Source organism: Synchiropus splendidus, chromosome 16, assembly GCF_027744825.2.
Source record: "Synchiropus splendidus isolate RoL2022-P1 chromosome 16, RoL_Sspl_1.0, whole genome shotgun sequence".
In the NCBI taxonomy this organism is placed as follows: Eukaryota; Metazoa; Chordata; class Actinopteri; order Syngnathiformes; family Callionymidae; genus Synchiropus; species Synchiropus splendidus.
In genome coordinates, this window is record NC_071349.1 from 18,401,091 (window position 1) to 18,417,616 (window position 16,526).

Below are 16,526 nucleotides of genomic sequence, written 5' to 3' on the forward strand. Positions count from 1 at the left end.
CTTTGTTTGTCACTGTTCCACAAGTTTCAACAACGAAATGTCATGACTCCCGTCCCCCAGCAGAGGTGGAGTTCATATCCCTCCGGCACAACAGGGGGCGCAAGGCTTCGCCTGAGGCAACTCCAGTCTGTATGCTGCCTGGTCAACATGTTTTAAAAAAAAAACTTTGCTCTTCTGTGTTACGGCAACTGAGACTCCCGTGTTCAGAACATTTTGTTTTGCGACCATACATTTACTTTGTTTAAAGACCAGCATCACGATCATGAGAAAACCAGGAAGAAGCTTGACCTTAGACCCCGACTGAGCTCCTGACTAACATGTAAACTTTGTTCACAGTGGCAGCAGTTTAAACAATGTGTCCTGAAGAGCGGCTTCATATATAAGGAGTCATGCAACTACAGAATTACAGAAAAGCAGCTGCTGAACCGAGAATGAAGCATCGTACCTCAGCAGCTTGAGGAGAGCCGACGGACGGCAGCAGGTATCAACACGGGTTCCAACACCGGCAGCTATTCAAGTCGATGTGTTGCCCATATATTACTGCAGTATGTACACGCAGAGTGAGAGAGGAGGGGAGGGGCTTCCTGAGGTGGAGCGGCTGGGACCTGTTCCCCCAAGAAATCGCCTGAAAGTTCAGTGCAAACTTTGTCAGACGCTGTCAAGTATGGCAGCCAATGGAACATATATGTTTTGCTGTGACACTGGAAACAAAACAAATTAATACAATATTAGCAGACGAAAATAGGTTTGGAACAACATTTGCTTGATAACAAAAAATAAGAAATGGATAAATAGAAATATTTTCAAAAATCTTCATGTCAAACGGTGAAAACAATTCTCATAGGAAAAATACGTGAGAAAAAGTATATATTTAAGTTTGATTAATATCATGAGGTGAATTTCCAAAGCAATATATTTTTTTTCCTGGCTTGATATCAGTTGTATGACAATAGAGATGTAAAAAATAAAACAAAAGTTGTGTTGAAATTGAAAGTGACACGCTTTATTACACAGAAAAACACAACAATAAGCTGCTTCAAAGTTGTTGAAGAATATTTAAAGTGTTAGTAAGAAGCTCTATAGCAAACTGCATGAGAGAAAGAGGGGAAACAACAAAAGTGTTGTTCAGAATCAAAGCTACATTTTAGAATAAAAGCACCAGATTTGATAATTAATGTGTTTGACTGACATAAACAGAGAGAAAAATATGAAAAGTATGAACCAAGTGAACATTCAGAAACATAACTTGAAATGAAAAGATAAAGTCAGAGATGTTTGTGAACAGAAAAGAAAAATATGGAAACAAAAGAGAGAAAATAAGAATGACAAATGGAAACGCTGCTGCAGTTCAGTTGGTATAGTTGAGCCTGAACTAAAGCAGGAACACAGGTAGATGATGGTGTGTGGGGTGTGGCCTGGTCCAGCCAGGTCAGGTGTACATGGAGAGGCACATCCACTGGGAAGAGAAGGGACGGATGTTAGTCACAGTCCAGGAAGCTGGAGGGATGAATCCACTTGACCTCTGACCTCCGACTGGCTCAGCTCCATGGACATGCCGTCAGACAAGTGTTTGTAGACTTCTGCCACAGACAGAGACACGTGTCATGATGCGGAGGAGGAGGAGGAGGAGGAGGAGGATGAAGCTTACTGAACATGCAGTCCAGGCGGATGATCAGACCGATGAAGCTCTCCAGGGTCATGTGACCAGAGGCGGCGCCGTAACGCAGCGCCAACAGGTTCAGCATGCTGTCACTCACCGTCATTCCTGAAACCAGCGGCAGAGGAACACGTGCCACACATGAGGTCCACAACTCCAGAGCCAACACAAACAGGACACACACTCACACACAGAGTCACACGGTCCAATGCAGAAGATACGGTGGCTGAGAGGAGCAAAAAAGCAAGCAAGAAGACCACACTCAACAAACACGCACTTAACAAAAACACACTTTTCACACCAACGTCAGATGCAGATGCAAGACACACAACCAAAACATACTCCAAACACACACAACTAGAAAGACACCATGTTAAAAAATACATTTGACATGATTCGATGGATTAAAATAGGGGCTGTTTGGATTGATGTAGTTTCGATTGTCACACAGCAGAGGGCGGCGCATTGTATCATTCTGTGGACGAGTCCCACTGAGCACTTCCGGGTCTACAGGTAGTTCACAGACGTCTAGCCTAACATGGACCCAGCACTGGTCTAAAAATGAAAGGCTTTTTTATCTGTCTAGGTTTAGACTGGCTGTCTACTAGTCTGCTCATTGCTCATTGACTGTTTTAATGCATCATTTATACAACTCAGAGTTGTTTTTATTCAATATTTAATCATGAATGGATTGAGTTCTGCGGTCTAGATTTATAGACTGAACTTTGGTCTAAACTTAGACTAGGCGTCTCACAGCCGACTATGGCTCTGCGGGTTGTTTGTCTACGTTCATCTGAATATTTTCATGACCTTGTGCTGTGAATCACAAGTGAATGTTTGTCACCTGACTCCATGATGGCGTTCCTCAACTCTCGCAGCGACAACGTTCCAGTTTGAGAAACGTCGGTTCGGAAGAAAACCTCCTGTCAACAGCAACAAAACATGACCAACCTGGACAGTGAAAGCAGAACCTTCCATCTCCACCTTGTAGGTTTTCAACTTCCTCCACAGGCGAGCAAACTCTTTGAAGTCCAGCGTTCCATTGATGGAGGTCTGCGTGGGTGAGAGTCAAGGAGCGTGTTGGAGGCTCCACGTGAAGAAGGAAGAAGCATGAACAGTAGCAGGATACGTCCATTAGCGCCACCAAGCTGCGACAGGCCTCGATGCTGAAACCTCCACTCTCCTTGTTTCCTGTGGAGAAAAGTGCTTGAAATGTTGCAGCAGCAGAAGAAAACCAAGTAGCTATGAATGAAGCACCTGTGAGGAAGGTTTCGTTGAGAAGGTTCTGGAGCTGCTCAGCGTCCAGTTCTTCATACTGAGGACACACACACAGCAGTTTGGTTACACGTCAGACGCGTATGATCTTCAGCCTGTCACTGTCGCGGCCCCCACTGAGCCATGACTCTGAACTCTCACTGAATTTACAGACGTATATTAAAGCTGCAGTCTTACCTTGTTGCAGTACTGTTCGAAAACATTTTGCCCGAGTTCCTCGACGTGTCCGTTCATGCCGTTGTTGAGCTGGAAGGTGAATGAGAAAACGTTGGAAACCTGTATCTGTACCTGAATGACAGGACGCCTGGATGGATTTTTACTTTGATCTCGTGGGGCTCCCGGTGCCCGTGGTGGCTTCCAGAATTGTCACTGTTTAAAAAAAAAAACTGTCAATTTTGGGGAGTAGCAGCCATTTTTGTAGTCCTTGACTACGGATTAAACAAGCACTTTTAGGCAGCCATATTGTAAACTTTAGCGAAATATACTTAGGTAAACACAAACTTTTCTGTACAACTACAAACTTCACCTTACACGTATGTATGATTCGATTAGGAAAACAAAGACACAGTAGGGCCCTTTAGCACTTTTGTGATGATCCTTTCCCACCAACAGGGTCTGACATGCAAAACTATATCAGTGAGGGTTCATGACAGATGGAATATTCTATAACAGGACGCAGAGTGAAGGGGTTTAGTGATGATACAGCTGAACATCTCACTTGTCCGCAGGACTGTTGACCCCCAAAACACCTGCAACTGAAGCCCCATGGCCGACAGTGCTCCAAACTATTGTCAAAATAATAATAATAATAATAATAATAAAGGCTTGTGTTGGAGTCACGTACTATCCGTGCGTCTCCTCTCTGGAGTAGATGGTCAGGAGGAAGGAGGCCGTCTCGTTGGGGTTGTACGTGGTGGGGACGATCAGGTAGTCGCCGGGTCTCAGCCTGAAGAACTTCATCACCTCGCGACCGTTCATGTACGGAGAGGTCTGGACGACCGGCGCGTGACTTTTGAAGAAGGACTGCGGGAACTTCCCTGAGGTGTTTCTGTACTGTGGAATCAGGGAATCACTGGTCAGAGCCAGGAGAGGCGCTTAAAATGGAGGGAAGTGAAACGGCTCACTGACTTCTTCAGCCACCTTGAGGGACGCAGGGATTCAGGAGACAAAAGAGGAAGGTTTGAGTTGTTTCACAGTCTGAAACACGGCTGTAAAGTCCAGCTCTCACCGCGTAGATGCAGAATCCGATATGAAGCGGTTTCACCAGACGCCGGTGCCTCTTGTCCGGACGCTGCATCAGATACACCAGCATGTTCTTGCTGACGTCCTCCTCCGAACCTTCCACCGTGATGCGGAACTGGGGGTTCGTCCAGAACGTGTCTGAATGGTTAGAAGACAATGTGAATGGATACCAGTGCAAAGCTGAAACACAAGACCAGGTTGGATATCAGAAAATGGTAAATGCTAAACATACAGGTAGAATTTGGAATAAAAATGATATTACAACGATGGTGAACAAAGTCCCGTCACAAGTCTGGAGTCCAGTGTCACCTCTGTAATTGAGGCATCCGCCTGCCGTCGTGCCTGCGACCCATCTGCCGTCGTAGGAGGACGTCTTCCAGTGGCTGTCGGAGTCTGCGTCGAGGAAGTCGGGACAGAGGCCACAGATGTCCAGGTCGATGAAAGACTTGCAGAAATCTTCCAGCGTCATCCTGGAGAACAGAGGCGTGAGGAGCGAAGGGTCATTTTGAGAATGAAAGACTTAACTGCGGCGATGATGGAGTTTCTGAACGAATCGATGTCTTGTTGTGAATGGAGCTAATAATTTTTTTTAAATCCTAATTTTACATGATACGATGAGGAATTATTTGTGTCAATAAAAAAGAAAACAAACACACAACTGACTACTATAATAACTATAATAAAAACTAAACTAAGTTAAAAAAAAAAGAATCTTTAGAAATTGGCTGAAGAAAAGTAAAAGCCAAAAACAAATACTTGTTGAAATACCTAAAAAAAAATGCATAAATAAAGATAAATAAATATGAGGGGGTAAAGTACTTGCACATGAATTCATTTCAGAAAAAATCGCTATGATTATTCATTTATGAAGACGTCCCTTCATCCAACTCTATTTCTTATCTTTCGTTTGCATTCAAGGTCATATGCAGGTTGCTTTTTCACTTTTCCCTCTATTTTAGCGAGAGGAATGTTGTTCTCCAGCCCCGGGGCTTTGAAGGCTGCTCATTCAGTCTGCATGTGGACCTGAGTTATGCAGGTCACCCTTGACCTGTCCGCCTTCTCACCAGAATTCTCCATCCTCAGCGACTTTCAGACAAAGTTCCTGAACTTCAGGGCTCACAGTCTTCCACAGAGGCGACCTGCCGGCGCCAACATCCGTTACATACGTGTCAGAAAGAGCAGAGAGAAGGAGCTGAAGAAGCAGTTCCTACCTGTCACTCCAGTCTCCGTTCCACTCCACTCTGCCCCAGGGGTTCCACAGACGAACCAGCCTCACTGGTTTCCCACAACTCACCACCTGACTCAAGCACAGGACGCTGTCAACTCGCTTCTCGCTCACCACATGTCGCTGTCCTACCTGCTTGACCCCGGTGACGGTGTAGGCGTGACACAGCACCACTCCGTTCGGCAGAACCGTGTTCTCAAAGGTGTCCTTTGATCAGATCAAGGTCATGAGTGGCAGCGCTCCAGCGGTCTGCAGGACTCACCTACCCCCTGCGGTGTCCCACAGCCCATCAGAGTCACGCTGTTTCCGGCTCTGCACATCAGCTCCCACATGTCGGCCGGTGGCTCTGACAGCGGGATGGACACGTGGACGCCGCCGGTGAAGTCCATCATGGCCTCCTCAGGACTCCCCATGTTCATGTCCATGTAGGAGCCACACACTCTGCAGGGGACAAGACGCTGTCGCTCAAGTCTCCCACAATATTCCGCCTTCTCTTCCATACTTGGCGTATGCTTTCTCCAGCAGAGCGGGCCAGAACTCGTTCGGGTCGTTGGAGTGGACGAAGATGAGTCGTCCGTCGATTGTGGGGAGCTTGTCGTCGATCACCACGTCGATCCAACTGCCAAATCTCCAAAACTGCAGCACAGCGTCCGTCAGGTTCCTGAGATCCCTCCTCACCACGAGCACTCACTCTGAAGTGGAACAGGCCGCAGTAGTCCTCGTCGAACTCCTGGTCCACGGGAACCACCTGCTTGAAGACTTGCTCCTGGAAGGTCAGGGCTCCGATGGAAGCCAGGAACCAGCAGTCCGCTGAGGAGGAACCACAGCAGCATCTCACGCTGACATCAAAGGCAGAGACGCTGCATTCAGGGCCACTTACAAACTATTCCTTGTCCAAAGTCGAATCTGGACACGCCGTCGGAAATAAAGGCCGGGAAAGGAGCGATTTTCTGGGGAGGAGAGGAGACAGAGCATCAACCTTCATACACAAGAGTCTGCTATGATGACACGTTGCGCTGACGTCACTGTTGTCAAATGATGTGCAGACCGATGATGTCATGGCACATGATCAAAACAAAAGTGAAGCCTCACCGCGGGTCTCAGCCACTCCACTCTGGCCAGCTCCGCAGGGGACATCAGGCCTTGGCCGATGGAGGTCTTGTCCGGGGGGAACATGTCATCCACGAACCTCAGTCTTTGCATGAGACAGGCCTTCTTCAGGACCAGGTAGTCCTGGTTAGCGAACCTGTCGGGATTGGACCTGGTGCCTAGTCCCTCCTGTTTGTTTCGGGTTCTCATGATGTTCATGCACACACCGGGGGCCGACATGGTGACGGTGGTTGGATCTAGAAGAAGAGAGATGACTAGCACAAACCTCGAGGGCTGGAGTCAATAGCAGGCTGCTGTTTGCTCAGTGCACGTGGCTGATTATCATGAAGGTGCTTAAGAAGTGACACCTGAGAACATCGCACACGACTGCTTTGGCTTCATTAAGAACTATAGCTTTTAGCAGCGATAATTGCTCGGACGAATATCAGAATGGTTGAGCAAACAAAACCAAAAAGTTGGCCACCGTCAAAAAGACGTCATTACATCTCACGCAATGGGAAATGAAGGATGTTATGGATCGGATGGGTTCTTGAGAAAACATCTGAAACCCGGTCCAGTCGCTTCGATCCAGGCCGATACCGATATCGATCCCTCGTGGGGATGTTCGGAGCTGCCATACGCTCACCATCTTAGTCGTAGTTTTTTGAGTAGTCGTCTTCTCTTCTGCTTTCTAGTAGTAAGATAACAATGATAAAGGGCCATTTCCTGCATTTTTATTCTATAAATGGCAATAAATCACTTTGTTTTGTTTTCATGCTCTGATCTGGTGCTTTTTGTGAGTGATTTTCGGTCCAATGGGTTAGAGTGTGTCGACTGCACATTCATATCGCTGAGATGATGCTGAAGAAATGACCCCAAACACGGACGAGTTTTAGAGCTTAGAAACAAAAGTACCAAAGAAACCGCTGGAGCAGCAAGAGTTCAGGTTTGGTCTTAGGTTACTGTGTCTCAAAGACACTTGACAAGTAACTTGAAATCTACTTTTACATGTCAAGTCATGGGTAAAGTAAGTTACTGAGTTACTTTTTCGGGAGTAGTCAGTAGTTAGTAGTGGGATGACTTTTTCAAAGTAGCTGTGGCCATGAACCATGAACCATTCAGTCATGATTCTGCTGTGTTGAACAAACATCTCTTTGTTGTCAGTTGCACAAGTTTAAATAATGTTATTCAATATGAAAGAGGCAGCTTACCTCAGCAGCTTGAGAGGACCAGACTGACGGCGGCGGCTCTGGCTGGTATTTATACAGGTGTAAACGCTGCCAGCTATTCCAGTGGATCTGTTGCCCTTTCCTCCCGCACGCCATGCAGTGGCCTGCAGTACTGAACATTGTGCAGGGAGAGAGGAGGGGAGGGGCTTCTCTTGAAGGTCGAGCAGCTGTGACTTGTTCGTCTCAAGTCATCGAGGAACAAAAGCACCTGAAAGTGTACAGTACTAGCCTGAGTTACAGCAAGCAACCCAGACGATGAGATCAATATATACGTCTTTTTTTCTCGTTGATATTTACATATAAGTAGCTGAATATGAGTTAAGGAAAGGTAACAAAGCACTTATATTAGAGTAAAATAATGGACTTAAAGTTTCTATTTGACCGTCATTGGAGGACAGAAATTCCAATCGAATTTTTTAATGTTGTTGATGGTTGGTGACGGTGAAATACATTTTTCCATTTTATTCATTTACTTATATTTTTCATGCTTTAAAAAAAGGTTCCTGGACAAAACGGCGTCCAGGTCAGATCATATGTGACCTGTATGTGGTGACATCCGCGTGAAAGGTCACATGGCTCCATCAGCTCTCCGACAATAAACAAGATGACTGTTTACTGACTACATGTTGAATTGTGTTGATTCCATTTCATCGTCTTGTCGCTGTCGAATTATTATGATCTACTGCCAAGAGTGTAAAAATGACTGCGCTCTATATATCTGTGCAGAAAAATGTGTTTGATATTTTGAATATTTTGCATTGCTCTTCGATTGGAATAGATTCATTGTCAAAAACTACTGTGAAGATTCAGTGTTTTGGTACATAGTATGTCATTGTGAACAGTATTTGTTTTAAAGAACTGCATTTTTATTTATTTATTTATTTATTTATTTTTTTTAATATCTTAAAAAGTCAACAATTTCAACCATTAAAATAACAAGTAACAATGAAAATTGCTCTTTTTCTGATTGAACAAAATGACCACAAAAACTCACATGGATAATTTCAATGCAAAAAAAATAGATTTTAAAAATGAGCATTAAATACGTAATCGGAAGGTTATTTTAAACGTACCAATGTATTCAATGTCAAATTTCTATGGAGTCCTTGACTAGGAGATGTTTTTTTTGATGTCAGAAAATTCACATGAAAATACATAGGAGGCGAAACTCTGTCTGATGCAACACATATTCGTGGGAAACGTCTTCAAATCTCCTGTGCAAACAGCACGACGGTGGCGTGAGCCGACGTCCCAGCAACCTTCGCCCAGCCAGCGCGCTGCAGCAGGAGGCTGAAACCAGTCCTGTCACGGCCGCAGGACATGAGTCAGATTTGCATACAAGCACCGTACATGCATGTAACGTGAAGCTGTCCCATGATCAAACACGCTTAACCTTTCCATCCGCCCGTATGGATCTGACAGCAGCCTATAATCAACCCCTGAGCCTATAGAGAGACGGGACCAGGACGGATGAAGGCTTCAAAGAGCAGATTAGCTTCCTGTGTGCGTGTGTGTGTCGAGTCAGAGTCCCGTGAACCCTGTGAACCCGTCACTCATCTCCAAAATGAAATGTCTTGCCTCAAAGGCTTCTTCAGTTTTCTTGTTGGGCCCTTCTCGCTGGGGCCACCGGGGATGGAGGCATCAGGAGACATTCCAGTGCCAGAGTGAGGCTGTCACCTTTCCATTCAGACCATATCCTTCTGCCAAGTAGGTTTCTATGATTTTGAATGACTTATTTTTACTGTGTTTATCCATGAGTAACATTGTTAATGGCACTCTTCCCTGACTCAAGTTACATTCTCCGGCCACTAGAGAGAAGCAGAGCGCTTGATGATGGATTCACAGGGCGCTACGCTACGTGTGGCCAGGTAAGCTAGCGTCGGCTGAATGAAGGAGGATTACTCAAGCAACGTTGTTTGTGTAGTGGATTAGTCCAAACAGGAGCGTTGTAACGGCAGATTATCTTTTCTTTTTTGCTTCGGTTGGAACTGGAAAGTGTTCCGGAGAAACAACCCGCTCTCACGCGAGTTGACGTACATGAGCAAGTTGGAGGATGGGTTGGTTCCGAGCCATGAGTTCCCTCCTCCACGTGCCTTTATCACATGGGATCAGCTTTGTTTGTTTTCTGCCACATTTTAAACCAAAAACTACATTTACGACCTAGTACTCGAAATCACGGAATCAGACAAAGAACAACTTGTTATCTCATTGCAGTTTTCAAATATAAAAGTATAGATCCATCTTCTTTTTCTTCTTCTTCTTTGGGCTTCTCCCTTCAGTGGTGGCCACAGCGCATCACCTTCCTCCATCTCCCCCTGTCCTCTGCTTCCTCTTCTCTCAAACCTGCAAACCTCATGTCCTCCTTCACCACCTCCATCAATCTCCTCTGTGGCCTTCCTCTCCACCTTCTGCCTGGCAGTTCCAACATCTCAACATCTTCATCTACCAATGTACTGGCTCTCTCTCTCTCTCCTCTGTACATGTCCAAACCATCTCCATCCAGCCTCTCTGACTTGGTCTCCTAAACACCTGAGCACATGTGCTGTCCCTCTGATCCTATCATCATCCTGCTCTCACTCCCAGAGAGAAGCTCAGCATCTTCATCTCTGCTACCTCCAGCTCTGCCTCCTGTCTTTTCCTCAGTGCCACTGTTTCCAAACCATACAACGTTGCTGGCCTCACCACCATTTTGGACACTTTCCCTTTCATCCTCGCCGACACCCTTTTGTCACACATCACACCTGACACTTTTCTCCAATGATTCCATCCTGCCTGCACCTGCTTCTTCACCTCTTCCTCACACTCTCCATGGCCCTGGACAGTTGAGCCTCAGTACTTCAAACCCTCCACCTTCTTTATCTCAGCATCCTGTAACTTCACCTGTCCACTTGGCTCCCTCTCATTCACACACATGGATTCCGTCTTACTGCAGCTAACCTTCATTCCTAATACTTGTTTCTGGCGCCCTCACTGATAGAACTGTGTAATTGCCAGCTGATTTAGAAAGTGATTTAAAAACTGAAGGCTCTGTTTTCCTTCCAAGAACAAGTCCCTCCTTTATTTGCGTCCACATTGCTCTCACACTCCTGTCAAGGGTTTATTTCTGCGAGGATTCTGATTTTAATACATGGGGCGTATAAAAAAAACAGGTGAAGTTGAATAGAAAATGACATGTTTATTGACATGAAAACAGTGGTTGACAGCTGTTGTCGAGTTGTGATCTTGAAAATTGTCTGTTTAAAGTTCCAGTGAAACCCTGAACACATGCAGCAAAGAGGAGAAAAAACAACAATAATAGTCGAAGAAGGCCATGATTCCCTGACAAAGAACCATTATACAGCAACAAAAAGTGGAATTTAAAAAAACCCAACATTCAGAAACATGAAAAAATACTTTAAATGATTGTACCGATGGTTTGTGGCTCAGAAAAAAAGAGGGAATTTAAAAAATAAGAGCTTTTTCAGCTTCTTGACTGTGTTTTTTTTCTGAACCTGAACTGAACAGAGAAGAAGGGAGATGAAGGACGGTCCGTGGGGCGTGGCCTGGTCCAGCCAGGTCAGGTGTACATGGAGAGGCACATCCACTGGGAAGAGAAGGGACGGATGTTAGTCACAGTCCAGGAAGCTGGAGGGATGAATCCACTTGACCTCTGACCTCCGACTGGCTCAGCTCCATGGACATGCCATGAGACAAGTGTTTGTAGACTTCTGTCAGAGACAGAGACACGTGTCATGATGCGGAGGAGGAGGAGGAGGAGGATGATGAAGCTTACTGAACATGCAGTCCAGGCGGATGATCAGACCGATGAAGCTCTCCAGGGTCATGTGACCAGAGGCGGCGCCGTAACGCAGCGCCAACAGGTTCAGCATGCTGTCACTCACCGTCATTCCTGAAACCAGCGGCAGAGGTCAACACACACACACCTGAGGGAGACACTTTCAGTTCGCACAAACATGACACAGACAGACGCACAAAGCATGATGAAAAAAAAACAAAACAATAATGAAATATAAACCTTATGGCTCTCAACAGCGGGATGAGAGAGAATAGTGTGAACGTTTGTCACCTGACTCCACGATGGCGTTCCTCAACTCTCGCAGCGACAACGTTCCGGTTTGAGAAACGTCGGTTCGGAAGAAAACCTCCTGTCAACAGCAACAAAACATGACCAACCTGGACAGTGAAAGCAGAACCTTCCATCTCCACCTTGTAGGTTTTCAACTTCCTCCACAGGCGAGCAAACTCTTTGAAGTCCAGCGTTCCATTGATGGAGGTCTGCGTGGGTGAGAGTCAAGGAGCGTGTTGGAGGCTCCACGTGAAGGAGGAAGAAGCATGAACAGTAGCAGGATACGTCCAACAGCGCCACGAGGCTGCGACAGGCCTCGATGCTGAAACCACCGCTCTCCTTGTTTCCTGTGGAGAAAAGTGTTTAAAATCCAGCAGTAGACAAAGACTAAATCCTTTGGACTCGACCTCTGAGGAAGGTTTCGTTGAGAAGGTTCTGGAGCTTCTCAGCGTCCAGTTCTTCATACTGAGGACACACACACACAGCAGTTTCATTACATGTCAAATGTTTATGATCTTCTATCGTTGGAGTCAGTGCCGATTCTTTACAGCTGTAATCGTAAGTACATGTAACATAAGACTTACCTCGTTGCAGTACTGTTGGAAAACCTCTTGCACGTTTCCCTCAGTGTTCCTATTCGGGACTTTGTTGAGCTTCAAGTCAAAAGACAAACAAACGTAAACATGAAATATGCGTGAATAAATAGACGTCTGAATGGAGGCATTTACTTGAATCTCCTGAGGTTCGGGGCTGTGGCAGTGGCTTCCAGAATTTTCACTGTAAAACAAAGAGACTTTCAGGAGTGAAATCCAGAAGTTTGCCTCAGTCTCGAATCCACTTTGAGCTTCCAACCCTTTGTATTGGCATAGTTTTTAGCCCCTTTTGTGACCTCAAATGACCCGAGCGTTGTGAATATTCATGATCTCTACTAGAAACTATTATTGTGTTCCAGTTTGTTGTGAGTGAACGGTCGTTTCTGATGAAGCTTCTTGGTCAGTAAGTGTGTTAGCAGCAGGAGGCGATGTTGCTCTCTTACTGACACTTTAAACCTTTAACTTTTTAACCATCACGCCGTATTATCTCAGTGGTAGTCACGTACTATCCGTGCGTCTCCTCTCTGGAGTAGATGGTCAGGAGGAAGGAGGCCGTCTCGTTGGGGTTGTACGTGGTGGGGACGATCAGGTAGTCGCCGGGTCTCAGCCTGAAGAACTTCATCACCTCGCGACCGTTCATGTACGGAGAGGTCTGGACGACCGGCGCGTGACTTTTGAAGAAGGACTGCGGGAACTTCCCTGAGGTGTTTCTGTACTGTGGAATCAGGGAATCACTGGTCAGAGCCAGGAGAGGCGCTTAAAATGGAGGGAAGTGAAACGGCTCACTGACTTCTTCAGCCACCTTGAGGGACGCAGGGATTCAGGAGACAAAAGAGGATGGTTTGAGTTGTTTCACAGTCTGAAACACGGCTGTAAAGTCCAGCTCTCACCGCGTAGATGCAGAATCCGATATGAAGCGGTTTCACCAGACGCCGGTGCCTCTTGTCCGGACGCTGCATCAGATACACCAGCATGTTCTTGCTGACGTCCTCCTCCGAACCTTCCACCGTGATGCGGAACTGGGGGTTCGTCCAGAACGTGTCTGAATGGTTAGAAGAAAATTTCTGTGTATGTAGGAGGCAGAAATCACATTGAGTTTCCGTGAAGTTTCACCTCTATACTGGATGCATCCGCCTGCCGTGGTGCCTGCGACCCATCTGCCCTCATAGGAGGACATCTTCCAGTGGGCGCCTGACGTTGCGTCGAGGAAGTCGGGATAAAGGCCACAGATGTCCAGGTCAAAGAAGCACTTGCAGAAATCTTCCAGCGTCATCCTGGAGAACAGAGAAGTGGGGGTCATACTCTTTCCTGATGTGTTTGGAGACATCAACTGCAACAACGTGACACTTTCACAAGACTCTCACAGTTGCATTCAATTGCATACACTTGCTTCGGGAGCTGTCTTCCTCCCTGTGCCTCTGGATTTTACTTATGATTTGGCATGTCGCCGTACGGTTATGTAAAACTGTGTTTCCATACCAGAATTCACCATCCTCCGACATGTTGAGACAATGTCCCCGAACTTCAGGACTCACAGTTTTCCATTTAGGCGACCTGCAGGAGCACAGTTACATGAACAGTAGCACAGACAGAATGGCGAGATGGCGCCGACCTGTCGCTCCAGTCTCCGTTCCACTCCACCTCTCCCCAGGGGTTCCACAGACGCACCAGCTTCACCGCTCTCCCGCCGCTCATCAACTGACACGGGAAGCTGTCAGCTTGCTTCTAGTTAACCGTCAGTGTTTCTCACCTGCTTGACCCCGGTGACGGTGTAAGCGTGACTGCTGACCAGACCGTTTGGCAGAACCGTGTTTCCCGGTGTCTCCTTTTACCAAAGCAAGATAAGTCGTGGCACTGAAGTGTCTCCGTCTACCAAGTGACTGACATACCGCCGGGCGAGACCCACAGCCCATCAGAGTCACGGTGCTTCCGGCTCTGCACATCAGCTCCCACATGTCGGCCGGTGGCTCTGACAGCGGGATGGACACGTGGACGCCGCCGGTGAAGTCCATCATGGCCTCCTCAGGACTCCCCAGGTTCATGTCCATGTAGGAGCCACACACTCTGCAGGGGACAAGACGCTGTCGCTCAAGTCTCCCACAATATTCCGCCTTCTCTTCCATACTTGGCGTATGCTTTCTCCAGCAGAGCGGGCCAGAACTCGTTCGGGTCGTTGGCGTGGACGAAGATGAGTCGTCCGTCGATTGTGGGGAGCTTGTCGTCGATCACCACGTCGATCCAACTGCCAAATCTCCAAAACTGCAGCACAGCATCCGTCAGGTTCCTGAGATCCCTCCTCACCACGAGCACTCACTCTGAAGTGGAACAGTCCGCAGTAGTCCTCGTCGAACTCCTGGTCCACGGGAACCACCTGCTTGAAGACTTGCTCCCGGAACGTCAGCGCTCCAATGGAAGCCAGGAACCAGCAGTCCGCTGAGGAACCACAGCAGCATCTCATTCAGATATCAAACACAGGGCTGTTGGAATCTGGGTTACATACAAACGCGTCCTTGTCCAAAGTCGAATCTGGACACGCCATCGGAAATGAAGGCCGGGGCAGGCGCAAGCTTCTGTTCCCGAGACAAGATTGGTTCATGATGAGCGATGAATGATAAGGAGAACATCATGTATGGTTGCTTCGGGGTTGTTTATTGTTTTTGTTGTCAGGATTCATGGGTTTTTGTTGGGGTGGCTGGTGCTACAGTGGTGGCACTGTCATTACATGGAGGTAAAAGCTGTAGATGATGTGCTTGTTTTTGTAGCGGAGGTGGTTGGCTGTAGAGCTGTTACGGTTCCTCATAGTTGCAGGAGTTGCCATTGGTTGTCAGGTTTTAATTACCATCTGCTTCTTGCTTCAGTGATGAAAACAATGTCGGACGGCCTTTGTACTCGGCCTGTACTGTCCTGTTTGTGTATTTGCTGCCACCCCGATGCTATTCATCTATTGTTTGCTGTTGGTTTTCTTACATGTGATGACTTGCATGGTTCAGGCAAGACCAGGGAAATGTTTCGCAATGCACGTGCAAGTGTCAAGTCAGATCGAGTCGCTCACCGCGGGTCTCAGCCACACCACTTTGGCCAGCTCAGAAGGGTCCAGCACCCCGCGTCCGATGGAGGTCTTGTCCGGGGGGAACATGTCGTCATTGAACCGCAATCGTTGCATGAGACAGGCCTTCTTCAGGACCAGGTAGTCCTGGTTAGCGAACCTGTCGGGATTGGACCTGGTACCGACGCCCTCTTCTTTGCTACGGGTTCTCATGATAGTCCTGCACACACCGGGGGCCGACATGGTGGCGGTGGTTGGATCTAGAAAGAGAAAAGTCGCAGGCCTGGTGGGCTTCCGACACAAACATGTGGTGTCCTTGGTCAACACCGGCCCAACTGACACTGGACTGTTGTGGTGTGTCATTTTGTCGTTGTTGAGGCTAGCGTATATTGGCGCAATCAGGTATCAGATATTGGTCCGCTCTTACCGCCACAGGTACATGGGAAATACACTGGAAATTTATTCCCAAGTGTAGAAATAGTGGAGTGAATTGCACACATCTGGATCTTGAATGAGACGGAACCAGAGCCTGGGCCGATATGAACCATTCCCCACTGGACGCCAGGCAGCGCTGGAGCAGTGGTCACGCGAGGACACATCGTGCGATTCTTGAAATTGACTTATTGACAACATTTTTTGGGGAAGTTAAACCTGACCAAAGTGGCTGTTTGTAGGAGCAGCTACAGATGCGTGAGAGTCGGGGGCTGGTTGGCCACCACCCTGCAGCTGGTGGATGTTAATACTTCAGCAACCAAACAGATTTTAGGATCTGAACAACACCTGGACTACAATTTCTTTCTGCAGTACACCCACACAACAACTAGGGGGAGTCACACAGCAGTTAAGCTAAGGGAAATGAATGAATGAACTTACCTCAGCAGCTTGAGGAGATCACACTGACTGCCGCGGATATCGCTGGTATTTATACGGGTCTAAACCACCGGCAGCTGTTTGAGCGGTTGCCATTGTATTCTGCAGACACCTGCAGTGTGTGTGAGGAGAGGAGGGAGGGGACGGATGGGAGGGGCTTCCTCAGAAGGTAGAGCAGCTGAGACCTGTTCCTGGAAACATTTGGCCAGCTGCTTGAAAACAAGTTGTTGTTGT

At 47.2% G+C, this 16,526-nt stretch overlaps 1 protein-coding gene and 1 pseudogene across 1 annotated transcript; both read right to left on the reverse strand.

The window, feature by feature from the left end:
- Positions 1-1,228: 1,228 nt before the first annotated feature.
- LOC128747090 (calpain-8-like) lies at positions 1,229-6,728 on the reverse strand. The gene is made up of 21 exons (XM_053844639.1): positions 6,492-6,728; positions 6,280-6,349; positions 6,091-6,209; positions 5,902-6,035; positions 5,666-5,840; positions 5,532-5,606; positions 5,386-5,471; positions 5,239-5,313; positions 4,484-4,644; positions 4,161-4,312; positions 4,061-4,072; positions 3,777-3,985; positions 3,253-3,301; positions 3,110-3,178; positions 2,915-2,972; positions 2,787-2,848; positions 2,642-2,710; positions 2,502-2,580; positions 1,649-1,765; positions 1,528-1,580; positions 1,229-1,456 (listed from the first exon to the last, which is right to left on the reverse strand). Exons 1-21 carry the CDS (start codon positions 6,726-6,728, stop codon positions 1,430-1,432), a joined length of 2,088 nt encoding a protein of 695 aa, XP_053700614.1. The 3' UTR covers positions 1,229-1,429.
- A 4,165-nt stretch (positions 6,729-10,893) lies between these two features.
- LOC128747839 (calpain-8-like) lies at positions 10,894-16,249 on the reverse strand (annotated as a pseudogene).
- Between the last annotated feature and the right edge of the window lie 277 nt (positions 16,250-16,526).

Bases quoted from the DNA above. Each gene is read 5' to 3' on its own strand.
- LOC128747090 (XM_053844639.1), bottom strand. From the start codon at position 6,728: ATGTCGGCCCCCGGTGTGTGCATGAACATCATGAGAACCCGAAACAAA. The intron at 5,314-5,385 runs GTAGGAACTGCT...TGGCGCCGGCAG, and splicing joins AACGGAGACTGGAGTGACAG to GTCGCCTCTGTGGAAGACTG. The intron at 1,766-2,501 runs GTGACAAACATT...CGCTGGTTTCAG, and splicing joins GAACGCCATCATGGAGTCAG to GAATGACGGTGAGTGACAGC.